Below are 21,135 nucleotides of genomic sequence, written 5' to 3'. Positions count from 1 at the left end.
AAAATTGTCCTGAATGCTATTAAGTCAGTTCATTCTTACTTCGTCGCGATAACGTGTGCTGAAACATTCTTTTGCTACGACAGGTTCAGCACGTGGGAGGTGAGCCTTGGAGCCATCAGTCGCAGCGCTGTCGAGCCTAGCCGCGTGACCATCGTCACCAGGTCGGCGACGGTGCACTCCGAATACAACCCCAACAACCTCTACAACGACATCGCCGTCGTCTTCCTGGGTACCAACGTCCCGCTCAGCAGTAAGTCTCACACATATGTGGATACATTATCATATAGACAAATAGTTCCCTACACTATCTAAAGCTGGCCGGAATGGCCGTGTGGTTAGAGGCGCGACAGTCTGGAACCGAGCGACCGCTACGGTGTGTGATGTCCTTATGTTAGTTAGGCTTAATTAGTTCTAAGTTCTAGGCGACTGATGACCTGAGAAGTTAAGTTTGTTGGTTGGTTGTTTTGTGGAAGGAGACCAGACAGCGTGGTCATCGGTCTCATCGGACTAGGGAAGAATGGGGAAGGAAGTCGGCCGCGCCCTTTCAGAGGAACCATCCCGGCATTTGACTGGAGTGATTTAGGGAAATCACGGAAAACCGAAATCAGGATGGCCGGACGCGGGATTGTACCGTCGTCCTCCCGAATGCGAGTCAGAAGTTAAGTCGCATAGTGCTCAGAGAAATTTGAACCATTTGAACTACTATCTAAAAATTTACCACTGTATACACTGTATAACTAGAATAGTCGTGGCGGACTGGAATTCGACATTAGGTAAAGAAATAGAACGAAAAGTAGTAGGTGAATATGGGCTGGGGGTAAGAAATGAAAGAGGAAGCCGCCCGGTAGAATTTTGCGCAGAGCATAACTGAATCATAGCTAACACTTAGTTTAAGAGTCATGGAAGAAGGCTGTATACGTCGAAGAGACCTGCAGACACTAGAAGGTTTCAGATAGATTAGATAATGGTAAGACAGAGATTTAGAAACCAGGTTTTAAATTGTAAGACATTCCTAGGGGCAGATGTGCACTCTGACAACAATTTATTGGTTATCAACTGTTGATTAAAACTGAAGAAACTGCAAAAAGGAAGGAATTCAAGAAGATCGGACCAAGATAAACTGACAGAAGCAGAGGTTGTAAGGAGGTTCAGAAGAAGCATGAGGGAATGATAAGGAATACAGTGAAAGAAGAATGGGTAGCTCTGAGAGATGAAATAGTGAAGGCAGCAGAGGATGAAGTAGGTAAAAAGATGAGAGCTAGTAGAAAACCTTCGGTAACAGAAGAGATATTGAATTTAATTGACGAAAGGAGAAAATATAAAAATTCAGTAAATGAAAAGGCGAAAAGGAATACAAACGCCTCAAAAATGCAAGGCGAAAAGGAATACAAACGCCTCAAAAATGCAAGGCGAAAAGGAACACAAACGCCTCAAAAATGAGATCGACATGAAGTGCAAAATGGCTATGCAGCAATGCTTAGAGGACAAATTTAAGGATGTAGAAGCATATATCATAGGTATGAGATAGATACCGCATACAGGAAAATTTAAGAGACCTTTGACGAAAAGAGAATGAATATCTAGAGAACAGATGGAAAACAAGTCCTACGTATAGAAGGGAAGGCAGAAAGGTGGGAGGAGTATGTAGAATGTCTACACGAGGGTGACGTAAGTGACGGCAATATTATAGAAATTGAAGAGGACGTAGATAACGGTGAGATGGGAGATATGATACTCCGTGAAGAATTTGACAGAGCACTGAAAGACCTGAGTCGAAACAAAGCCACGGGAACAGACAACATTCCGTTAGAACTACTGATAGCCTCGGGAGAGCAAGAGAAAACTCTTCCATATGGCGAGCAAGATGTACGAGATAGGCAAAATACCCTCAGACTTCAAGAAAAATATAATAATTCCAATTCCAAAGAAAGGAGGTGCTGACGGGTGTGAAATTACCGAAATATTAATTTAATAAGTCACGGTTGCTAAATACTAACACGAACTCCTTACAGAACAATGGAAAAATTGGTAGTAGGGAGAATCAGTTTGGATTCCGTAGAAATGCTGGAACAGGTGAGGCAATATTGACCCTACGACTTATCTTGGAAGATATATTAAGGAAAGGCTAACCTACGTTTCTAGAATTTGTAGAGTTATGGAAGGCTTTTGACAATGTTGATTGGTATACTCTCTTACAAATTCTAAAGGTAGCTGGGGTAAAATACAGGGAGCGAAAGGCTATTTACTGTTTGTGCAGGAACCATATGGCAGTTATAAGAGTCGAGGGGCACGAAAGGGAAGCAGTAGTTGAGAAGGGAGTTAGACAAGGTTGTAGCTTATCCCCGATGTTACTCAATCTGTATACTGAGCAAGCAGTAAAGGAAAGAAAAAAATGGAGTGAGAATTAAAATCCAGGCAGAAGAAATAAAAACCTTGAGATTTGCCGATGACATTATAATTCTGTCAGAAACAGCAAAGGACCTAGAAGACAGTTGAACGGAATGGACAGTGTCTTGGAAGTAAGATACAAGATGATCAACAAAACCAAAACGAGGATAATGGAATGTTGGCGAATTATATCAGGTGACGCTGAGGAAATTAGATTAAGAAATGAGACACATTTAAAATAGTAGATGAATTTTGCTATTTGGGCAGCAAAATAATTGATAATGGTCGAAGTAGAGAGGATACAAAACGTAGACTGTCGATGGTAAGGGAAGCGTTTCTGAAGAGGAGAAATTTGTTAACATCGAGTACAGATTTAAGTGTGAGGATGTCTTTTCTGCAAGTATTTGTATGGAATTCTTCAATGTATGGAAGTGAAAGATGGACGATAAAAATTGTGACTGCCACTCAATTTCACGAATCTTGTCTGTGCCACTACTTCCCCTATTTTGCGATAATACAAAACGAGCTGCCATTCTCTGAATTTTTTCGATGTCCTCCGTCAGTCCCACTTGATGCGGATCCCACACCGCACAGCATACTCCAGCATAGGGCGGACAAGCACGGTGTAAGCAGTCTCTTTAGCAGTCCTGTTGCACCTTCTAAGTGTTCTGCCAATTAATCGCAATCTTTGGTTTTCTATACCCACAACATTAGCTATGTTATAGTTCCAATTTAGGTTATTTATAATTGTAATCCCTAAGTATTTAATTGACTTTACAGCCTTCAGATATGTGTGGCTTATCGCGTAATCGAAATTTAGCGGATTTCTTTTAGTACTTACGTGAATAACTTCACACTTTTCTTTATTCAGAGTCAACTGCCAGTTTCCGCGCCATGCATATATCTTATCTAAATAGTTTTTCAATTCGGTTTGGTCCTCTGATGACTTTAAAAAACGTTAAATGACAGTATCATCTGCAAACAATCCAAGACAGCTATTCAGTTTGTCTCCTATGTCGTTAACATAGATCAGGAACAATAGAGGGCCTATAGCACTTCCTTGATGAAAACCGGATATTACTTTACTCGATGACTTTCCATATATTACTACGAACTGTGACCTTTCTGACAGGAAATCACGAATCCATTCGCACAACTGAGGCGATATTCCATAGACACGCAGTTTGGTTAGGAGACGCTTGTGAGGAACGGTGCCGAAAGCCTTCTGGAAATCTAAAAATTTGGAATCAATTTGACATCCCCTGTCGATAACACTCATTGCTTCATGAGTTTGAAGAGCTAGTTGTGTTTCCAAAGAACGATATTTCATGAATCCGTGCTATGTGTAAATTAATCGTTTTCTTCGAAATACTTCATAATGTTCCAAAACCCTACTGCAAATCGACGTTAGTGATATGGTCCTGTAAATCAGTGGATTATTCCTACTTCCCTTATTGCGTATTTGTGTGACCTGAGCAATTTTCCAGTCCTTAGGTATGGATCTTTCTGTGAGCGAGCGGTTGTATATAATTGCTAAATGTGGAGCTATTTTATCATAATACTCTGAAAGGAACCTGACTGGTACACAATCTGGACCGGAGGTCTTGCCTTTATTAAGTGATTCAAGCTGCTTTTCTACACCGAGGATGTCTACTTCTATGTTTCTCATCTTGACAGCTGTTCTTGATTGTAATCCTTGTACTGAAGACCACAACAACAACAGTAAATAGAACGTTCGAGAAATTTCAACACATTCCAGTCATAAAATCTCCGTTTACTGATCTGAAGAAGCTATTGGCGGTTCTTTTACTTCACTAATGGAATCAAGGGATGCTGATTAGTGCACACATCTTTCAGCGAGCAAATTTCTCATATGGAGGCAATTGAAGGCTAAGTTCCTCCTATGGAGACAATGGCTGGGATTCGGGAGGAGCGAGGATCTAACCCTCATTCTTAAATCTTTAAACGCTAACTTAGGAATGTTATGAATCACTGACAAAGCCTTGTAGGTTTTATGCTCCGGCTAACGTTATTATACAAGTAGGTATTGGTGGCGGGAGCAGGGGGGGGGGGAGGTTTGGGCTTGGGGGGGTTTGAATAGTGAATCTTTGCAAATTAATACATCAGAACATAACTATACATCCTAGACTGTATGACATTGCCAAAATAACGCCTTATGCGCTAATTGTGTGTCATTGGAAAACAGTATAAATGAGAGGAGGTATATGAAACAAAAACAAGACAAATAGTCCACTAAATACAGGCTCCAAAATGCGTACCTTAAGTGCTATGACCATTTGCTTATCTTCGCTAGTGTGAAACACATCTCTGCAAGCTCTTTGTTACTACAAATAACGTATGGAATGCAATGAGCAAATGAGGACAGACTCCTTTGTTACTGTCCGTGGATACAGTGTGCAGTAAACATTTGTTAGTGTTGTTAGTGTAAACGGTATTCAGAGTTCTGGGTAAGTGTTGAGCATACATTAGTTTTGCTGGAACCAGGCTGTGTTGTGATTAGACTGTCAAATATTTTTATTACATTGCAGTTTTACCTTCTATTTTCTTTTCCATCATTCTGTATATTATCATAATGGACGACTTACTTGTCGGTGATAAAAACTGAGGGTGTGTTACATGACGATCAGTTTCGCTTTAGGAAAGATAAAGGCATCAGAGAGGCAGTTCTGACTTTGCGGTTGATCATGAAAGCAAGACTAAAGAAAAATCAAGAAACGTTCATAGCATTTGTCGATTTGTAAAAAGCTTTCGACAATGTCAAATGGCGCAAGATGTTCGAAATGATGATAAAATAGGGATAAGCTATAGAGAAAAACGAGTAATGTACAACTTGTACAACAGCCAAGAAAGAATAATAAGAATTGAGGACCAAGAACGAAGTGCTCGGATTAAAAAGGGTGTATCCTAGGGATCTAGTCTTTCGCCCCTACTGTTCAATCTATACATCGAAGAAGCAGTGATGGAAAGAAAAGATAGTTTCAAGAGTGGAATTGAAATTCAAGGTGAAAGGATATGATGATACGATTCGCTGATGACATTGTAATCCTATATGAAAGTGAAGAAGAATTACATGATCTGCTGAATGGAATGACTGTCTAATGACTATAGGATATGGATTGCGAGTAAATCGAAGAAAGTAGCAAAAATAAGAACTCCAAGAAACTAAACATGAGGATTGATGGTCACGAAGCAGATGAGGTAAAGGAATTCTGCTGCCTAGGCAGCAAAACAACCCATGACGGTCGGAGCAAGGAGAACATCAAAGCAGACTTACAATGGCGAAAAGAGCGTTCCTGGCCAACAGAAGTCTGCTAGTATCTAACATTAGCCTCACTTTTAGGAATAAATTTGTGAGAATGTACATTTGGAGCACAGCACTGTGTGGTAGTGAAACATGGGCTGTAGGAAAACTGCAACATAAGAAAATCGAAGCGTTTCAGATGTGATGCTACCGACGAATATTGATAATTAGGTGGACATGAAATGAGGAATGAAGAGAATCTGCGCAGAATCTGAGAGGAAAGGGATATGTGGAAAACACTGGCAAGGAGAAGGGCTAGGATGATAGGACATCCGTTAAGACATCTTGGAATGATTTCCATGGTACTAGAGGGAGCTGTACAGGGCAAAAACTGTAGAGGAAGACAGAGATTGGAAACATTCAGCAAATAATTAAGAACGTAGGTTGCAGGTGCTACGCTGAGATAAAGAGTTTGGGACAGGAGAGGAATTTCGTGGCGGGCAGCATCAAACCAGTCAGAAGACTTATGACTAAGAAAAAAGAAAAAAAAGTTTTATTTTCGCACTTGCCATCACAATGTAAGCTAATTGCTACACACAGGGAATGGCAGACACAATGTTTTGTTATGGTCTGGCAAACAGAAGAAACTGTTCAGTTCGTGTGCTGCGCGCTGAAACATATCCAGAGTAGTCAGACCTTACATCCTGCCAAACAGCTTGACAACTTGCACCCTCAATAGCGCATACAAAAATTATTTTCCCAGTGAGCTAATGTTTTAAATGGTGCGAAAATAGAGCTGTGACCAAATGCTGAAAACAGAAAGTAACTGCTAAACTGAACTTTTACGAATAAACATAAAATTTAAATTCAAATCAAAAATGCTTTTCTCTGTTGAAATGGGCATTCACAAATTATATATTTACTTGTGCCAGGGAACGTATGATAAATTTAACTAGTTCTGAGCACTTTAGAAAGGACAATGACATTTTTTAAGAAGAGTATGATGAAAAATTCTTAACACGAAACTGAGGCGATCGAAATTGTTCTTAGTGTTAATAGAATTTCCTGTTAAGTGGTGTACGCAGAAAAGTCTAATAATGCTGTAGTTTCGATCTCGTCAAATTTTGTTAGAGAATTAGATCCCCTGCCGACATTTACTCTTGTACGTAAAAACTGAAGACCGGAAGTCCATAAGCAATACATTTTCGTTTTTCTTAAAAAAATCTGTAAATCTGTTGTTGAATTTTGCAGTGTCTTTTCAAACAAAAAGTTTTCGACAAACTGTTCGATATCGTCCAGAATTTTATTCACGTCTCCATTCGAATGAGCATGTAAATAGCTGCGAGTGTTTTGAATGGTGTTCCGCATTTTTATGTACTGGGGACAGAAACTGCAGTGTTTATTCAATCGTCATATTCGTCGTCGTCCATTTAAAATCCTTTTTGGTGCACTGCCGCGTCGTCGTATAAAATACTTAAGAAATACTAAAATAAGAGTTGTTTTGGCGGTATTGTAGCAATCTTTCACAGTGCGTTGAATGATTTAGCTGAGCGGTGGGTATTTCAATGTGCTGCAATTTCTGAAGGTGTCATGAGACTTCCGATGTCAAATTTCTTACATTTTGTTGGCTCTAATGTAACACTGGTTAGTATTGTATGTATTGTATTGTATGTGAATCGGGGACCTAGAAACGACGGAGAGGCTCCGTGCCCGCCGCAGCCGCAGTGGTCCACAACCCCACGACGAATGCCGCAGTCCACTTCACCCCTCCGGCGCCCCACACCGAACCCAGGGTTATTGGTTAGTGTTAGGAGTTAGAGGGCTGGGGATGCACGCAGGACGGGCGTCGTATTTCCGCGACTAACAGTAGGAAAACAAGGTCCTCATGGACTGCAACAAATTCGCCCGGTAAAATAAGTATCGTATGGCATTTTTGGTTGTGACATCCCAGAGGGTGGGTACAGCCGTTGTCGGAAAGGGTGTTATTCTTCGGCGCACTTTGGCCCCTTCTCTCGCGGAAATGTGGGAGGTGTGTCGTTGTGTATTTATAGAGTGTAGGTAAGTGTAATGACAATAGTGTAGAACCGTCCAATAATGTAAAAACTTTCCCAAACGTTTCATTAAATGTCACTGGCGCCACTAACTTCCATACAGTACGCAACGTACGTAATAGCAACATATGTAATGCATCTAAAAGACTGGGGAGAAATCCCCGTGTGCTTCGATTTCCTACGATTGCAAGTAAGTTCTTTTGGTAGTGAAATTTCAAGCTTTGTATGATACGTGGATCTCACGGTTGCAATACATTTGTGGTGTCCATAGGGAGATTTGTATGCTTCATAGATTTTAATTTAATATTGCGGCGTTGCGGAAAATTATCAATAATAATCACACTTAATGCTTTTCTCGTAAACTGAATTTGAGAATCCAGTCGGTAAACGTATCAGTTAGCACCCACGTTTATTTCGTGGCCGTACATTTTTAAAACATAATGGTTTTAAACTTATTCCGATGACAAATAAGGATCGCTTATGAGATCCATCTGCAATGTTATTTGTAGCCATCAAGGGCATTCTAAGACAGGTAATCAGAGATAAAACGTGGAGAACAAGCAAAAGTGGTAAAATTTAGGTTTCCGGAGATAAATAGTAACACTATTACAAATTGCAGCTGTCTCAGGGGAGTAGTTTCACTTCAGAGAATTAAGTGGTAACTCAATCCACCACCTAGACGCTGTCGTAAGGCGCCACTGTAGAAGAGGTCGTGGCAACAGTTCCTGAACACCATTAATCGTTCCGCCAAAAGTTCCATTGTGAGAGGGACCATCAGGAGAATTTCTGGGACAGGAGGCAGGTGCCCCAAACTTCTGTAATGGTTAACGGCACTCTCCACACGGATCCGCGAGACATTGCCCACACTATGGCATCGTATTTTGCCATGATTACTGCAACAATCAGTCAGGATCCGGGTTTCCAGCGCCACAGATCGGTTGTTGAGAGGTGTAGTCTGGACTTCCAGTCCACCTCTCGTTAAGTTTACAACTGCACATTTTCTATGTGGGAGCTGGATTCTGCAATGTCTGCAGCTCGTGACACATCCCCTGGTCACGACAGGATCCATTACAGTATGCTACGGCACCTCACAAGGCCCAACAAAGAAATCCTCCTCGCACTTTTTAATGCTGTTTGGGCGTCAGGTCACTTTCCTGACTCGTGGCGTGTGGCAGTTTTAATTCCTTTTTTAAAACCTGGGAAAGACCGCACGAACCCGAGTGGCTACCGTAGTGTTGCCCTCACTAGTTGCATGGGAAACACCTTGGAGCGGATGGTCAACCGCCACCTTGTCTGGATGTTAGAATCCTGGCAACTCCTCAGTCGCTTTCAGTGTGGGTACAGGAGGTTTCGCTCCACCTTCGATAACCTTGCCCTCCTGAAGGCGGCTATACAACAAGCTTTCCTACGCCATCATCATCTGCCGTTTAGGTGTATTTTTTGACATCGAGAAGGCCTACGATACCACTTGGAGGCGACTCACCCTGGAGCAGCTTCACGAATGGGGTTTTCGTCGTTGTCTTCCTCTTTTTATTCAGTATTTCCTCTCGCCACGATATTTTAGATACCGAATTGGTGACGTCCTGTCTGACCGCTTTGAACAGGAGAACGGTGTCCCTCAGGGTAGCGTTTTAAGTGTGACTGTCTTTTCCATCGCTATTAATAGCATTACCTCCATAGTGAAAAGTCCTGTCCAGTGTTCCTTGTTTGTGGGTGATTTCTCTTTGTTTTGCTCTTCTTCAAGCCTTGCAACGACAACGCGTCAGTTGCAACTTACTCTAAGACGTTTGGATGACTGGGCGCAGTAGAGTGGTTTTAAGTTTTCCACCGAGAAGTCCGTGTGTGTTGTTTTTCACCGTTCTCGTTCAATTTTAACCTTTCCTGAGTTGAGGATAAGGGACACTGTCCTCGCTTTTAAAGACACAGTGAGATTTCTGGGGCTCATTTTTGACTCGAAGCTTACATGGTTACTTCACCTTAAAGACTTGAAACGACGGTCACTTACGGCTTTAAGTATTTTAAAATGTCTTAGCCACAGTACATGGGGAGCCGACAGGACTTGTTTGATCCAGTTTTAAAAATGGTTTAAATGGCTCTGAGCACTATGGGACTTAACTTCTGAGGTCATCAGTCCCCTAGAACTTAGAACTACTTAAACCTAACTAAGCTAAGGACATCACACACATCCATGCCCGGGGCAGGATTCGAACCTGCGACCGTAGCGGTCGCACGGCTCCAGACTGAAGCGCCTATAGCAGCTCGGCAACTTCGGCCGGCGCTCCAGTTTTACAGGGCATTTGTGCGATCTCGGCTCGATTATGGGTGCACGGTGTATGGGTCTGCGAGTCCTTCTTACTTAAAGATGTTGGACGTTGTGCACCATGAAGGGCTTCGGTTGGCCACTGGGGCATTCAGAACTAGACCCATACCAAGCCTCTGTGCAGAGGCTGGTGAACCGCCGCTTCATATGCGGCGGCGGCTACTTACGGTGCGCCAGGCGTATAAAACTTTGTCCACACCATACACACCTGCATACCATACCGTTGCTCAGCTTCCTCTGGCACGGCTATTTCACAACCGGCAACTAGCGACGCGGCCCTATGGGATTCGCGCACAGGATTGCCTCTCTGCGATGCATATGGCTGGTCTTCAAGTTTTCCGTCGCGGTTGGAGCAGATTTCCACCTTGGCTCCTCCGGAGACCCAGACTGATTTTAGATTTGACTAATTTTAAGAATGATAGTACACCAGATTTTACATTCCAATCTCACTTTTTTAACATTTTAGATGCGCATCACGGTTTTACCGTCGTTTACACTGATGGCTCCAAACAGGAGAATTTCATTGGTTGTTCTGTACCCTGATCATGTTACCCGGATTCGCCTCCCTGATGAATATACCGTTTTCGCAGCGGAGCTCCACGCGATCCTGAAGGCACTGGAGCAGATGAATCGTGTTCGGGGCAATCGATTTCTCCTCTGCTCCGATTGTCTTAGTGCCTAACAATAGATGCAGAATCTGTACCCAACTGAGGAGATGGTCCAGCTGATATATGACCAGCTGTACTTGCTCCAACGGCGGGGTAAGGAGGTGTCCTCCTGCTGGGTGCCTGGTCATGTAGGTGTATGGGGCAATGAACAGGCCGATCGGGCTGCCAAGGAGGCCTGCAGAGAGCAGGATGTGGTCCAGTGTCCCATTCCCTTGCAGTGTGTAATTTCTGCACTCCACAAGCAGTGCATGGAGTTGAGGGAGGAAGAATGGCTGGCGGTGACAGCCAATAAATTGCGGTTGGTGAAGTCAACAACTCGGCCATGGCGTTCCTCCTGCCTGTTGCTCAGGCGGGAGGAAGTGACCCTCACGCGTCTTCAGATTGGGCACTGCCCTCTCACACATAGCTTTCTATTACGGCGGGAGGATCCCCCGATTTGTGATGGTTGTGGCGTGCACATCTCTTTCCGGCACATTTTAACAGACTGCCTGTTATACCATGATGCAAGGGCAGAAGCACAAGTTGATGGGGATCTGCCCTGTGTTTTAGCTAATGATGAGACGTGTGTGTCTAGGGTTTCAAAGTTTTGTGATGGTTCTGGTCTCTGGCCTAAACTTTTAGGCTGGTGGTTTTAGTGTATTGCACAATGGCTGGCTCCTCCCCTTCTCCTTGCGGTCAGCCAGCCACTTCCATCTGCTCTATTGTTTTAGCTCCCTCTACCACTTTCTTCCTGAGTTGTCCAAGTTTTACTGCTGCCGGCATGTTTCGCCCCTCGCTTCGGTGTGGGTAGGCACATAGTTTTCCAAGGTTTTTTCCTGTGTCTTATGTTCTGTTTAATCTTATTGTTCTGAGTCTTTTCTTGACACCCGTCTCGATCTGTTACTGAGTTGGCGCTGAAGACCTTGCCGTCGTGCGCCCTTAAAACCCTCTCCCTCTCTCCCCCTCCACCTACCTATCGTGTAGGAGTAGAGGAGAGATCTAAATGTGATTGGCCAGAGGCGTCCTGGAGCTGCTGAACGACTAAAGCTTGTTAACCCGGTGGATTGGCAAGTCGACTATAGGAAGATAGAAATGTTGCTCCTCCACGATTCTTTAAAAACCTTTGTTTTTGTACTAAGAGAGAGTTTTCATTGAAATCGCTAGGGTGCCGACTCCGTGCCGCTCGTGGCCAACCCCGATAAGTAAAACATTCTCGGTACTCTTGCCGCGGCAAGAATACCTAAAATGTTTTACATATAAGTTCCGTCGCGAAAAACTTCGTTCCCAACCCCGATAAGCTCCGACATGTCGTATTTCTCTCACTTGGGGTGCTGCTCTCAAGTTTGTACTTGACGTGCTGCTTTTGTTCCCTAGTTGCTTTAGCATCCCCCCCCCTCCCTCCTATTGTGCAAGTAAATTCCTCCTTTGCTTCTTCTAATCTTTAGAATTAGTCTTCGTGTAGTAGTTAATATGATCGCAAATAAATAGTGCTAATAAGACTCCTGACTTCCATTAATCTCCCGCTGCAAGTATCCTGTCGAGCTCCAAAATAAGCGTCTCTCGTAGATGCCCTGTGATAGAGTTTGGCGCTGATCCAAGGCATCAACCTGCTTTCACAGGTAATTTGTCTTACTGCATTCGCTCGGAAATTGCAGACTGACCTTAAACTCCCGGCCTTCCCTCTGCCCTGTATCAGGACACGACGATTTTACACATTATAAATGAAATAACGTTCTACACTGATGTGATATTCTATAGTATTTATTACACTGCCTGACAAAAAAAGGTGAAGCACCCAGAAGGAGAGCAGCAAACGACATGAAACTTCACGGATCGAGAGAGTCTGTGACGTTATTTCGGTGATTACAAAATAGTCAAAAAGTACGAGGCTACGTAACAGTATGACGCTGCGTCCACCCTGGCCTGGTTGAACGCTCTCATTCATTTGGGAAGCCGTGGTATCCTCCCCTGGGGTAAGCTGCCCCATAACTGATGTACACTACGTGATCAAAAGTACCCGAACACCTCGCTGAAAATGACTTAGAAGTTCGTGGCGCCCTCCATCGGTAATGCTGGAATTCAGTATGGTGCTAGCCCACTCTTAGCCTTGATGACAGCTTCCACTCTCGCAGGAAAACGTTCAGTCAGGTGCTGGAGAGTTTCTTGCGGAATGGCAGCCCATTCCTCACGGTGTGCTGCACTGAGTAGAGGTATCGATGTCGGTCGGTGTGGTCTGGCACGAAGTCGGCGTTCCCAAACATCCCAAAGGTCAGGACCCTGTGCAGGCCTGTCCTTTACAGGGATGTTATTGTCGTGTAACCACTCTGCCACAGGCTGTGCATTGTGAACAGGTGCTCGATCGTGTTGATAGACGCAATCGCCTTCCCCGAATTGCTCTTCAACAGTGGGAAGCAAGAAGGTGCTTAAAACATCAATGTCGGCCTGTGTTGTGATAGTGACAAGCAAAACAACAAGGGGTGCAAGCCCCCTCCATGAAAAACACGACCACACTTTAATACAACCGCCTCCAAATTTTACTGTTGGCACTACATACGCTGTCACATGACGTTCACCGGGCATTCGCCATACTCACACCCTGCCATAGGGTCGCCACATTGTGTACTGTGATTCGCCATTCTACACAACGTTTCTTCACTGTTCATTCGTCCAATGTTTACGCTCTTTACACCAAGTGAGGCGTCGTTTGGCATTTACCGGCGTGATGTGTGGCTTATGAACAGCCGCTCGACCATGAAATCCAAGTTTTCTCGCCTCTCAGCTAACTGTCATAGTACTTGCAGTGGATCCTAATGCAGTTTGGAATTTCTGTGTATGGTCTGCCTATTACACGTTACGATCCTCTTCAACTGTCGGCGGTCTCTGTCAGTCAGTAGACGAGGTCGGCCTGTTCGCTTTTGTGCTGTACGTGTCCCTTGACGTTTCCACTTCGCTATCACATCGGAAACAGTGGACCTAGGGATGTTTAGGAGCGTGGAAATCTCGCGTGCAGACGTATGACACAAGTGACATCCAATCACCTGACCACGTCCGAAGTCCGTGTTCCGCAGAGCGCCCCATTCTGCTCTATCACGATGTCTAATGACTACTGAGGTAGCTCATATGGAGTACCTGGCAATATGTGGCAGCACAATGCACATAATATGAAAAACGTATGTTTATGGGGGTGTCCGGATACTTTTGATCACATAGTGTAACTCGTCCTTGATATCCACTGCGTCGGAGTGGACGTCCGAGCTTGTCCCATACTTGTTCTATCGGGGGAATATCTGGGGATATTGGTGGTCGCGGTAGTACCTCAACATCACGGAGATAGTTCATAGAGATACGGGCTATGTATGAACGAGCATTGTCCTGTTGCAAGAAAGAGTATCACGATAAGGTCACATCAGGGGTAACACATGTCCGTGGCGTACTGTTCTGCCGCCAGAGTTCGCTCGAGCACTACCAAATGTGTCCTGAAATCATAGGCAATTGCTCCCCACATCATGACCCCAGAAGTAAAACCACTTTGTTCCCCAGTATGTTGGAAGAATGGGTCCCCTGCCCAGGTCAAAATCATACTCACCGGCAATGGTTGTCTTGGGTAGTGGATGACCACAATGCGACGCTGAACATAATGAGGCGTCATTCATCAGCAGTCCACGATACCCGGTCATGACACCACTCAAAAACTGAGCCATTTGTATTGTGGTGTTAATGGCAGCCTACAAATGAGATAAGAATTCCCTAGTGCGACTGCTGCTTGTCTCCGATCAATGGAGTGGGATGAGACAAAACGCTGCAGGGGGACCATTACTTGCTCTCTGATGGCAGTATTTAACAAAACGTATTCCGAAGCCTGAAGTAATTATGGATATATATTTTGTGCAACTAGAACAATTGATATAATTTTTCATGTAGTTTATCATTTCGTTTGTCACATATTTAACCTAAGTTAAATAGTCTTACATCGCATTTTACTGAAAAACTGCTCTGGTTTTCGTCCTAAATCATATCTTACCAACTGTCATATTTCAAAACAAACTTAGATATTCGCTGAATACACCACACTTCAAATATTTGACCTTGCAATAATTTCACAACCACTCGTATTTACGCATGTACCTGACAGTAGAGTAACAGTCGAGAATCGATTTGTATAATAATAAATTATCGTGGATTTCTCATTCATCATCTTCTGATAATTATTACCTACCCTTATAGAGAGCATAATGTATATTTCAGCCTATTTAATTGGCTCATTTTCAATATAATTTAACAGTAAAATTAGTTTCGGCTTCCCTATTTGAATAGTTCCTCCACGGCCATTTTTAGCTTAATTTCTTGCTTGTTGGAATGCTTTTCCATGCGTAGATTTTTGCATTATTTATCTGAGCCAAGTCATTTATACAAAATTTCTCTAAACATGAAGCTACTTATTTGAACGAAATATTTATGTTGTTTTTTAGCAGTAAGATCTATAATTAGAAATACCAACACGAATGTCCATTGCGGGCATCGTTTGTCTTTGTTGATAATGTTCTGTGATTCACTGGTAATATCTGAGGAAATGCAGTGGTAAATTTTCGGCAAAAGCAGTTCTCTACAAACAGATAGGGACGGCACACGATGGTTCGCACGTAACTGTCTTAATTTTACCGATAAAACACCTGGCTTTTCAGAAACTGTAGGTAGAGTGCTCATATTTTCGAAGTCATCTTAATTATCCCGATCAACTATGTTATAGAGACGTCCGTTCATTTACGTTCTAAATGCGTCCATATGTATCTTGATTACTAGAATCGTAGTTCAGAGATAATTTTCATTTCTTCTGTGACTTCATTCTTCGAGAGAGTCCTACGTCTTGATTGTTCCAGGGATATAACGAGAAATATAAAAATATGTTTCTATTTTTGCAGATTACATCGGACTGGTGAACCTGCCTTCTCGCTCACAGGCAGGCAACAGCTTCGAAGGCCAGATCGCTACGGTCAGCGGCTGGGGCCTCACTACCGACAGTAAGTACACGCGTTCTACGTAGGTGGTGACTACTTTTTAAAATTTTTATTGATTCCGTCTCATCCTGAAAGTTGGTGTAAGGGTATCGAATGTTGTTAGAGGTAATACGTTTCAACATGTGAGTCTACATTTATTGTATAGGTTGTCTCATGTCATACAATACGTCAAATTTTCCACGATCTGAGTAAACTTTATGTAAACTGAGTAATCTGCTCAACGCAACAGTTTTATGGAAGTATCTTCTGGATCACTAAAATCAGTGGGGCATGAGATATGAAACGCGCCGACAGGCTTCCAGGAAAGCAATGTAATCATACTGCGGCAGAAATTAAAAGAAGATAACGCTAAAAGCTACCACATGATTAACAAGGCATGGGAAACTTATAAATTGCCGACTGGATGCATCCAGAGAAGAATAGAAAACAATGTCCATCAGGTAGTGATAGATAGTCACGAGCTATTCGAAATTTACATTTGAATACCCATCTTTAAAAAATCATTATATGTGAAAGCTGGAATAAGATATTCAGAATTATGTAGATAACGAAATGCAATACAGGAGAGACGCTTAAGTATAATATCTGTCGAAACCGAATAAAGCTAACTGAAGTTAAATATTTTGTAAAAGAGAGCTACAGCTCATTAACACTGCAGCATAATTTTTTGTGGTATAAGGGAAAGACGAACCTCAATGCAAGATAAAATTAAGAATATAAAGGTGCCATTTATGAGGTTCGTGGATGACAGTCTTGTCCTACGAGATACGTCGCATACTGCGCATGTATCCTGTTCGACCATAGGTCTGGAAGGCCTGCAATGCTTTACAAAGACTTGATACATATGAGTTAGTACAACGAGACAACTACCGTCTGAATATGAAGACATATGCTTAGCACTGGATCGTCCGTAAAAAGTTCAAATCAGATTTGCTACATGTGATTTATCATTTAGAAGATTTTGCTGTGGGGTAAGATACCCCTAGAGTAGAGTCTTAGGTGGTTAAGGGAACGACATTAAAAAAAAAAAAACGAAAACGCGCTATGTTAGTTTCTAGTCCATAGCTTTCGGGATTTCCGAATGGTGACATTTCCAGTGACAGTTGACTCCTAGAGGTAGAGGTAGCACTAGCCAAAATTGACATCGAATGCTTAACTTCGAAACGCTTCGAGAAAATTCCATTAAAGGTGACTTATTGTTGTTTTAGTCTTCAGTGGCAACACTGGTTTGATGCAGCTCTCCATGCTACTCTATACTGTGCAAGTATCTTCACCTCCGAACAACTACTGCAACCTACATCCTTCTGAATCTGCTTGCTCTATTCATCATTGGGTCTCCCTCTACGATTTTTATCCTCCACACTTCCCTCCAATACTAAATTGGTGATCCCTTGATGTCTCAGAGCCGCGCGGGATTAGCTGAGCGGTATAAGGCGCTGCAGTCATGCACTGCGTGGCTGGTCCCGGCGGAGGTTCGAGTCCTCCCTCGGGCATGGGTGTGAACTGTTTATCGTCCATGATTCATTTCCACACATCGCTACACTCCAGACAAATACTTTCAGAAAAGGCTTTCTGATATTTAAATCTATATTCGATGTTAATACATATCTCTTCTTCATAAATCCTGTTCTCGGCATTTCCAGTCTACACTTAATATCCTCTTTGCTTCTGCATTCTTCAGTTATTTTGCTGCTCAAATAGCAAAACTCATGTATTAATCTAATTCCCTTAGCATCACATGATTTAATTCGACTACATTTCATTAACCTTGTTTTGCTTTTCTTGATGTTCATTTTATATCCTCCTTTCAAGAGAATGTCCAAATCCGTTCAACTGTTCATCCAAGGAATTTGCTGTCTCTGACAGAATTATAATGTTACTGGCAAACCTGATGGCCTTTATTTCTTCTGCCTGGATATTAATTCCTACTCCAAATTTTTTCTTTTATTTCCTTTACTGCTTGCTCAATATACAGATTGAATAACGTCGGGGATAGGCTAAAAATCTGCCTCACTGCCTTCTCAACCATTGCTACCCTTTCATGCCCCTCGACCCTTATTACTGCCTTCTGTTTTCTGTTGTAAATAGCCTTTCGCTCCCAGTATTTTATCCCTGCTACCTGCAGAATTTCAAAGAGAGTATTCGAGTCAATGTCGTCAAAAGCTTTGTCTCAGTCTACAAATACTACAATCTTAGGTTCGTCTTTCCTTAACCTTTCTTGTAAGTCACAGGGTCAGTATTGCGTCGCGTGTTCCTACATTTCTCCGGGATCCAAACTGATCTTTTCCGAGGCCAGCTTCCACCAGTTTTTCCATTATTGTGTAAAGAATTCAAGTTAGTATTTTGCAGCCATGGCATCAAACTGATAGTTCAGTTATTCTCACACCTGTTAGTAATTGCTTTCTCTCAAATTACATTCTTCTTGAAGTCTGAGGGTATTTCATCTGTCTCCTGCATCTTTAACACTAGATAGAAGAGTTTTTTAATGGATGACTGTCCCAAGGCTATCACAAGTTCTGACGGAATATCGTCTACTCCCGGGGTCTTGTTTCGACTTAGGGCTTTCAGAGCTGTGTTAAGTTCTCGCAGTATCATATCTCCCATCTCATCTTCAACTACGTCCACTTCCATTTCTGTAACATTGGTTTCAAGTTTATCTCCCTTTTACAGATCTTCTATGTACCCCACCAATCTTCCAGCTTTCCCTTTTATGCTTAGCACTAGTTTCCCATCTGAACTCTTGATATTCGAACGGCTGCTACTTTTTATCTATAATGGACTCTTTAACTTTCCTGTAGACGGTATCTATTTTTCCCGTAAAGAAATACGCTTCTAAATACTTACATCTATCCTCTAGCCATACCTGATTAGCCATTTTGCACTTCCTGCCAATCTGATATTTTAGAGTTTTGTATTCCCTTTCGCCTTCTTCATTTGCTGAATTTTTATATTTTCTTCTTCATCAATTATATTCAAAATCTCTTGTGTGATCCATGTATTTCACTAGGGCTTGTCTTTTTACGTATTTGATTCTCTGCTGCTATTTCATCTCTTAAAGTTATCCTTTCGTCTTCTTCTGTATTCCTTTCCTCTGATCTAGTCATCCGTCGCCTAATACTCCCTCTGAAACTCTCAGCAACCTTTGGTTTTTTTCAACTTATTCAGGTCCCATCTCCTTAATTTCCTACCTTTTTCCAATACCTTCACTTTTATTCTACAGATAGTAACCAATATATTGTGGTCAGAGTCTACATCTGCCCCTGGAAATGATTTACAGATTAAAACCTGATTCCTAAATCTGTCTTATCACTATATAATCAATCTGAAACCTTGCGGTATTCCAGGTCTCTCCCACGTAAACAATATTCTTTTGTGATTCTTAAAACAAGTTTCAGCGACGATTAAATTATGCCCTGTACAAAACTCTACCAAGCGGCATCCTCTTTCATTCCTTTTCCCCAGTCGATATTCACCTGCTATTTTTCCTTAGCTTCCTGCTTTGGATTTCCAGTCCCCCATCACTATTAAATTTTCGTCTTTCTTAACTATCTGAATAACTTCTTTTATCTCGTCATACGTTTCTCAATTTCTTCATCTTCTGCTTAGCTAGTTGAGATATAAACAAGTTCTACAGTGGTGGGTGAGGGCTTCTTGTCTATCTTGGATACGATAATGCGTTCACTATGCTGTTCATAGTAGCTTAGCCGAATTCCTGTTATCTTATTCATTGTGAAACCCACTCCTGCATTACCCATATTTCTCTTAGTATTTATAAACCCGTATTCACCGCACCAGAATTCTTGTACCTCCTGTCACCGAACTTCATTAATTCCCACTATATCTAAGTTGAATTGATTCATTTCCCTTCTTAAAGTTTCCGATTAAGCGCTCTGACATTCCACGCACCGATCCGGTGACATCCTTCTGAGCAGTCCTTTCCCGGAGATCCGAATGAGCGACTATTTTACCTCTGGAATATTTTACCAGAGCTGCATGAGCCCGGGAAATATCACAGCCGTTCGCAGTACCAGCACAGCAAGACCGTTTAGGTTGATATTACAGTGCCAGATCGGTCAATCATCCAGACTGTTGCCCCTGCAACTACTGAAAAGACTACTGCCCCTCTTCAGGAACCAAACATTTGTCTGGCTTCTCAACAGATACTCCTCCGTTGTGGTTGCACCTGCGGTACGGCTATCTGTATCGCTGAGGAATGCATGTCACCCCACCGATGGTACATGGTTCATCGGGCGATATGACTTATTATCTTGATAAAAAAAAACTGTGGAACTAAGACGTCCCCTAGTAATCCTTTGGGTGGGGTGACACGCTTTTTCCTATCTTTTCTAGGGTTTCATTCATCAGTCTGTAAAAGCGGAATCCTTATAGAATTGTTTTGTTGTCTGTCTGTCGTTACGACTCCTAAGATACATTTTTGTCTGGAACGGATAGATGAATCAAGTTGAAATTTATGTCACATATTAAGATCTACGGTCCGTCAGCGGTGTAAAACATTTAAACTTGCAAGTCAAAGAAATCGAAATATGCGACCATTTATGTCATAGATTTAATACTCGTAGACTCACTAATCAAAACCTTAGGGGTACTTCCCGTTGACCTAGAAACATGAAATTTGACAAGAAGCAAGGTTTCACAGTACAAATAAAGGAAAAAATTCTAAAATTGTTGAACTGTCGTTATGTCACATACAAAATATCTTTTTGTCCTTAGAACTTACATTGTATTCATCATCCATAGAAAAGATAATAGAAAAATATTACTGCATGCAATATAAGATGTGGGTCGTTTGTTTTCTTTCTGAAAAGCTGTTATAAGTTGACCACTTGTGTGGGTTATTTTGCAAGATGCCATCAATGGCGTTAGTAGTGCATTCATAGCTATCTGACTCTGGCTTTGTTTTTCGCAACAACACTGAGGTATTCTTGGCATGAAAAATTAATTTAATTGACCGTTCCATATATATCTATTCCTTGTCTAGTGTATTCAGAGTGAGAATAAGGACAAAACCTAGTTTAAGATAATTCTATTAATGAATGTTTAACTATAAAATAAAAATGAAAGTGTAAAACACACAACATGAAATCCTAACAAATATACAATTATAAATCCTACTATTTACCCTATCCAAGACTGGCACAACACCTAGCGGTCAAAACGCGTCCCCTGTTATGTTCGTTAAGAACACTGCAAAGGTTGATATTGCAACCCTTTTGTTAGTTCTAACCACCACCTAAGCTGGCGTATACAACGAAAAACTCACAGACGAATTAGTGGGACTGCATGTGTGTGAATTTACTTTTCCCTCTTGTTCGATGCGCAAATGTCACCCGAGTGATCAGCAAAGTGTCGATCTTCCGCGTCGTAGAAGACTGGTGGCGCCTTGGAGATGCAGTGTGACGTCCATAAAATAAATACGGCTACTCAATGGACT

General features: G+C 42.2%; 1 protein-coding gene across 1 annotated transcript in view; it reads left to right on the top strand.

The window, feature by feature from the left end:
- The window catches only part of LOC126162004 (brachyurin-like), a 70,522-nt gene that overhangs the window by 24,608 nt on the left and 24,779 nt on the right, over window positions 1–21,135 (top strand). Inside the window, exons 4-5 of the mRNA XM_049918225.1 lie at window positions 84–250; window positions 15,588–15,686. Coding sequence (XP_049774182.1) covers window positions 84–250; window positions 15,588–15,686 — 266 coding nt within the window. The remainder of the gene's footprint in view (window positions 1–83; window positions 251–15,587; window positions 15,687–21,135) is intronic.

Source organism: Schistocerca cancellata, chromosome 2 (assembly GCF_023864275.1).
Source record: "Schistocerca cancellata isolate TAMUIC-IGC-003103 chromosome 2, iqSchCanc2.1, whole genome shotgun sequence".
In the NCBI taxonomy this organism is placed as follows: domain Eukaryota; kingdom Metazoa; phylum Arthropoda; class Insecta; order Orthoptera; family Acrididae; genus Schistocerca; species Schistocerca cancellata.
This window is presented reverse-complemented; position numbering and strand designations above follow the sequence as displayed.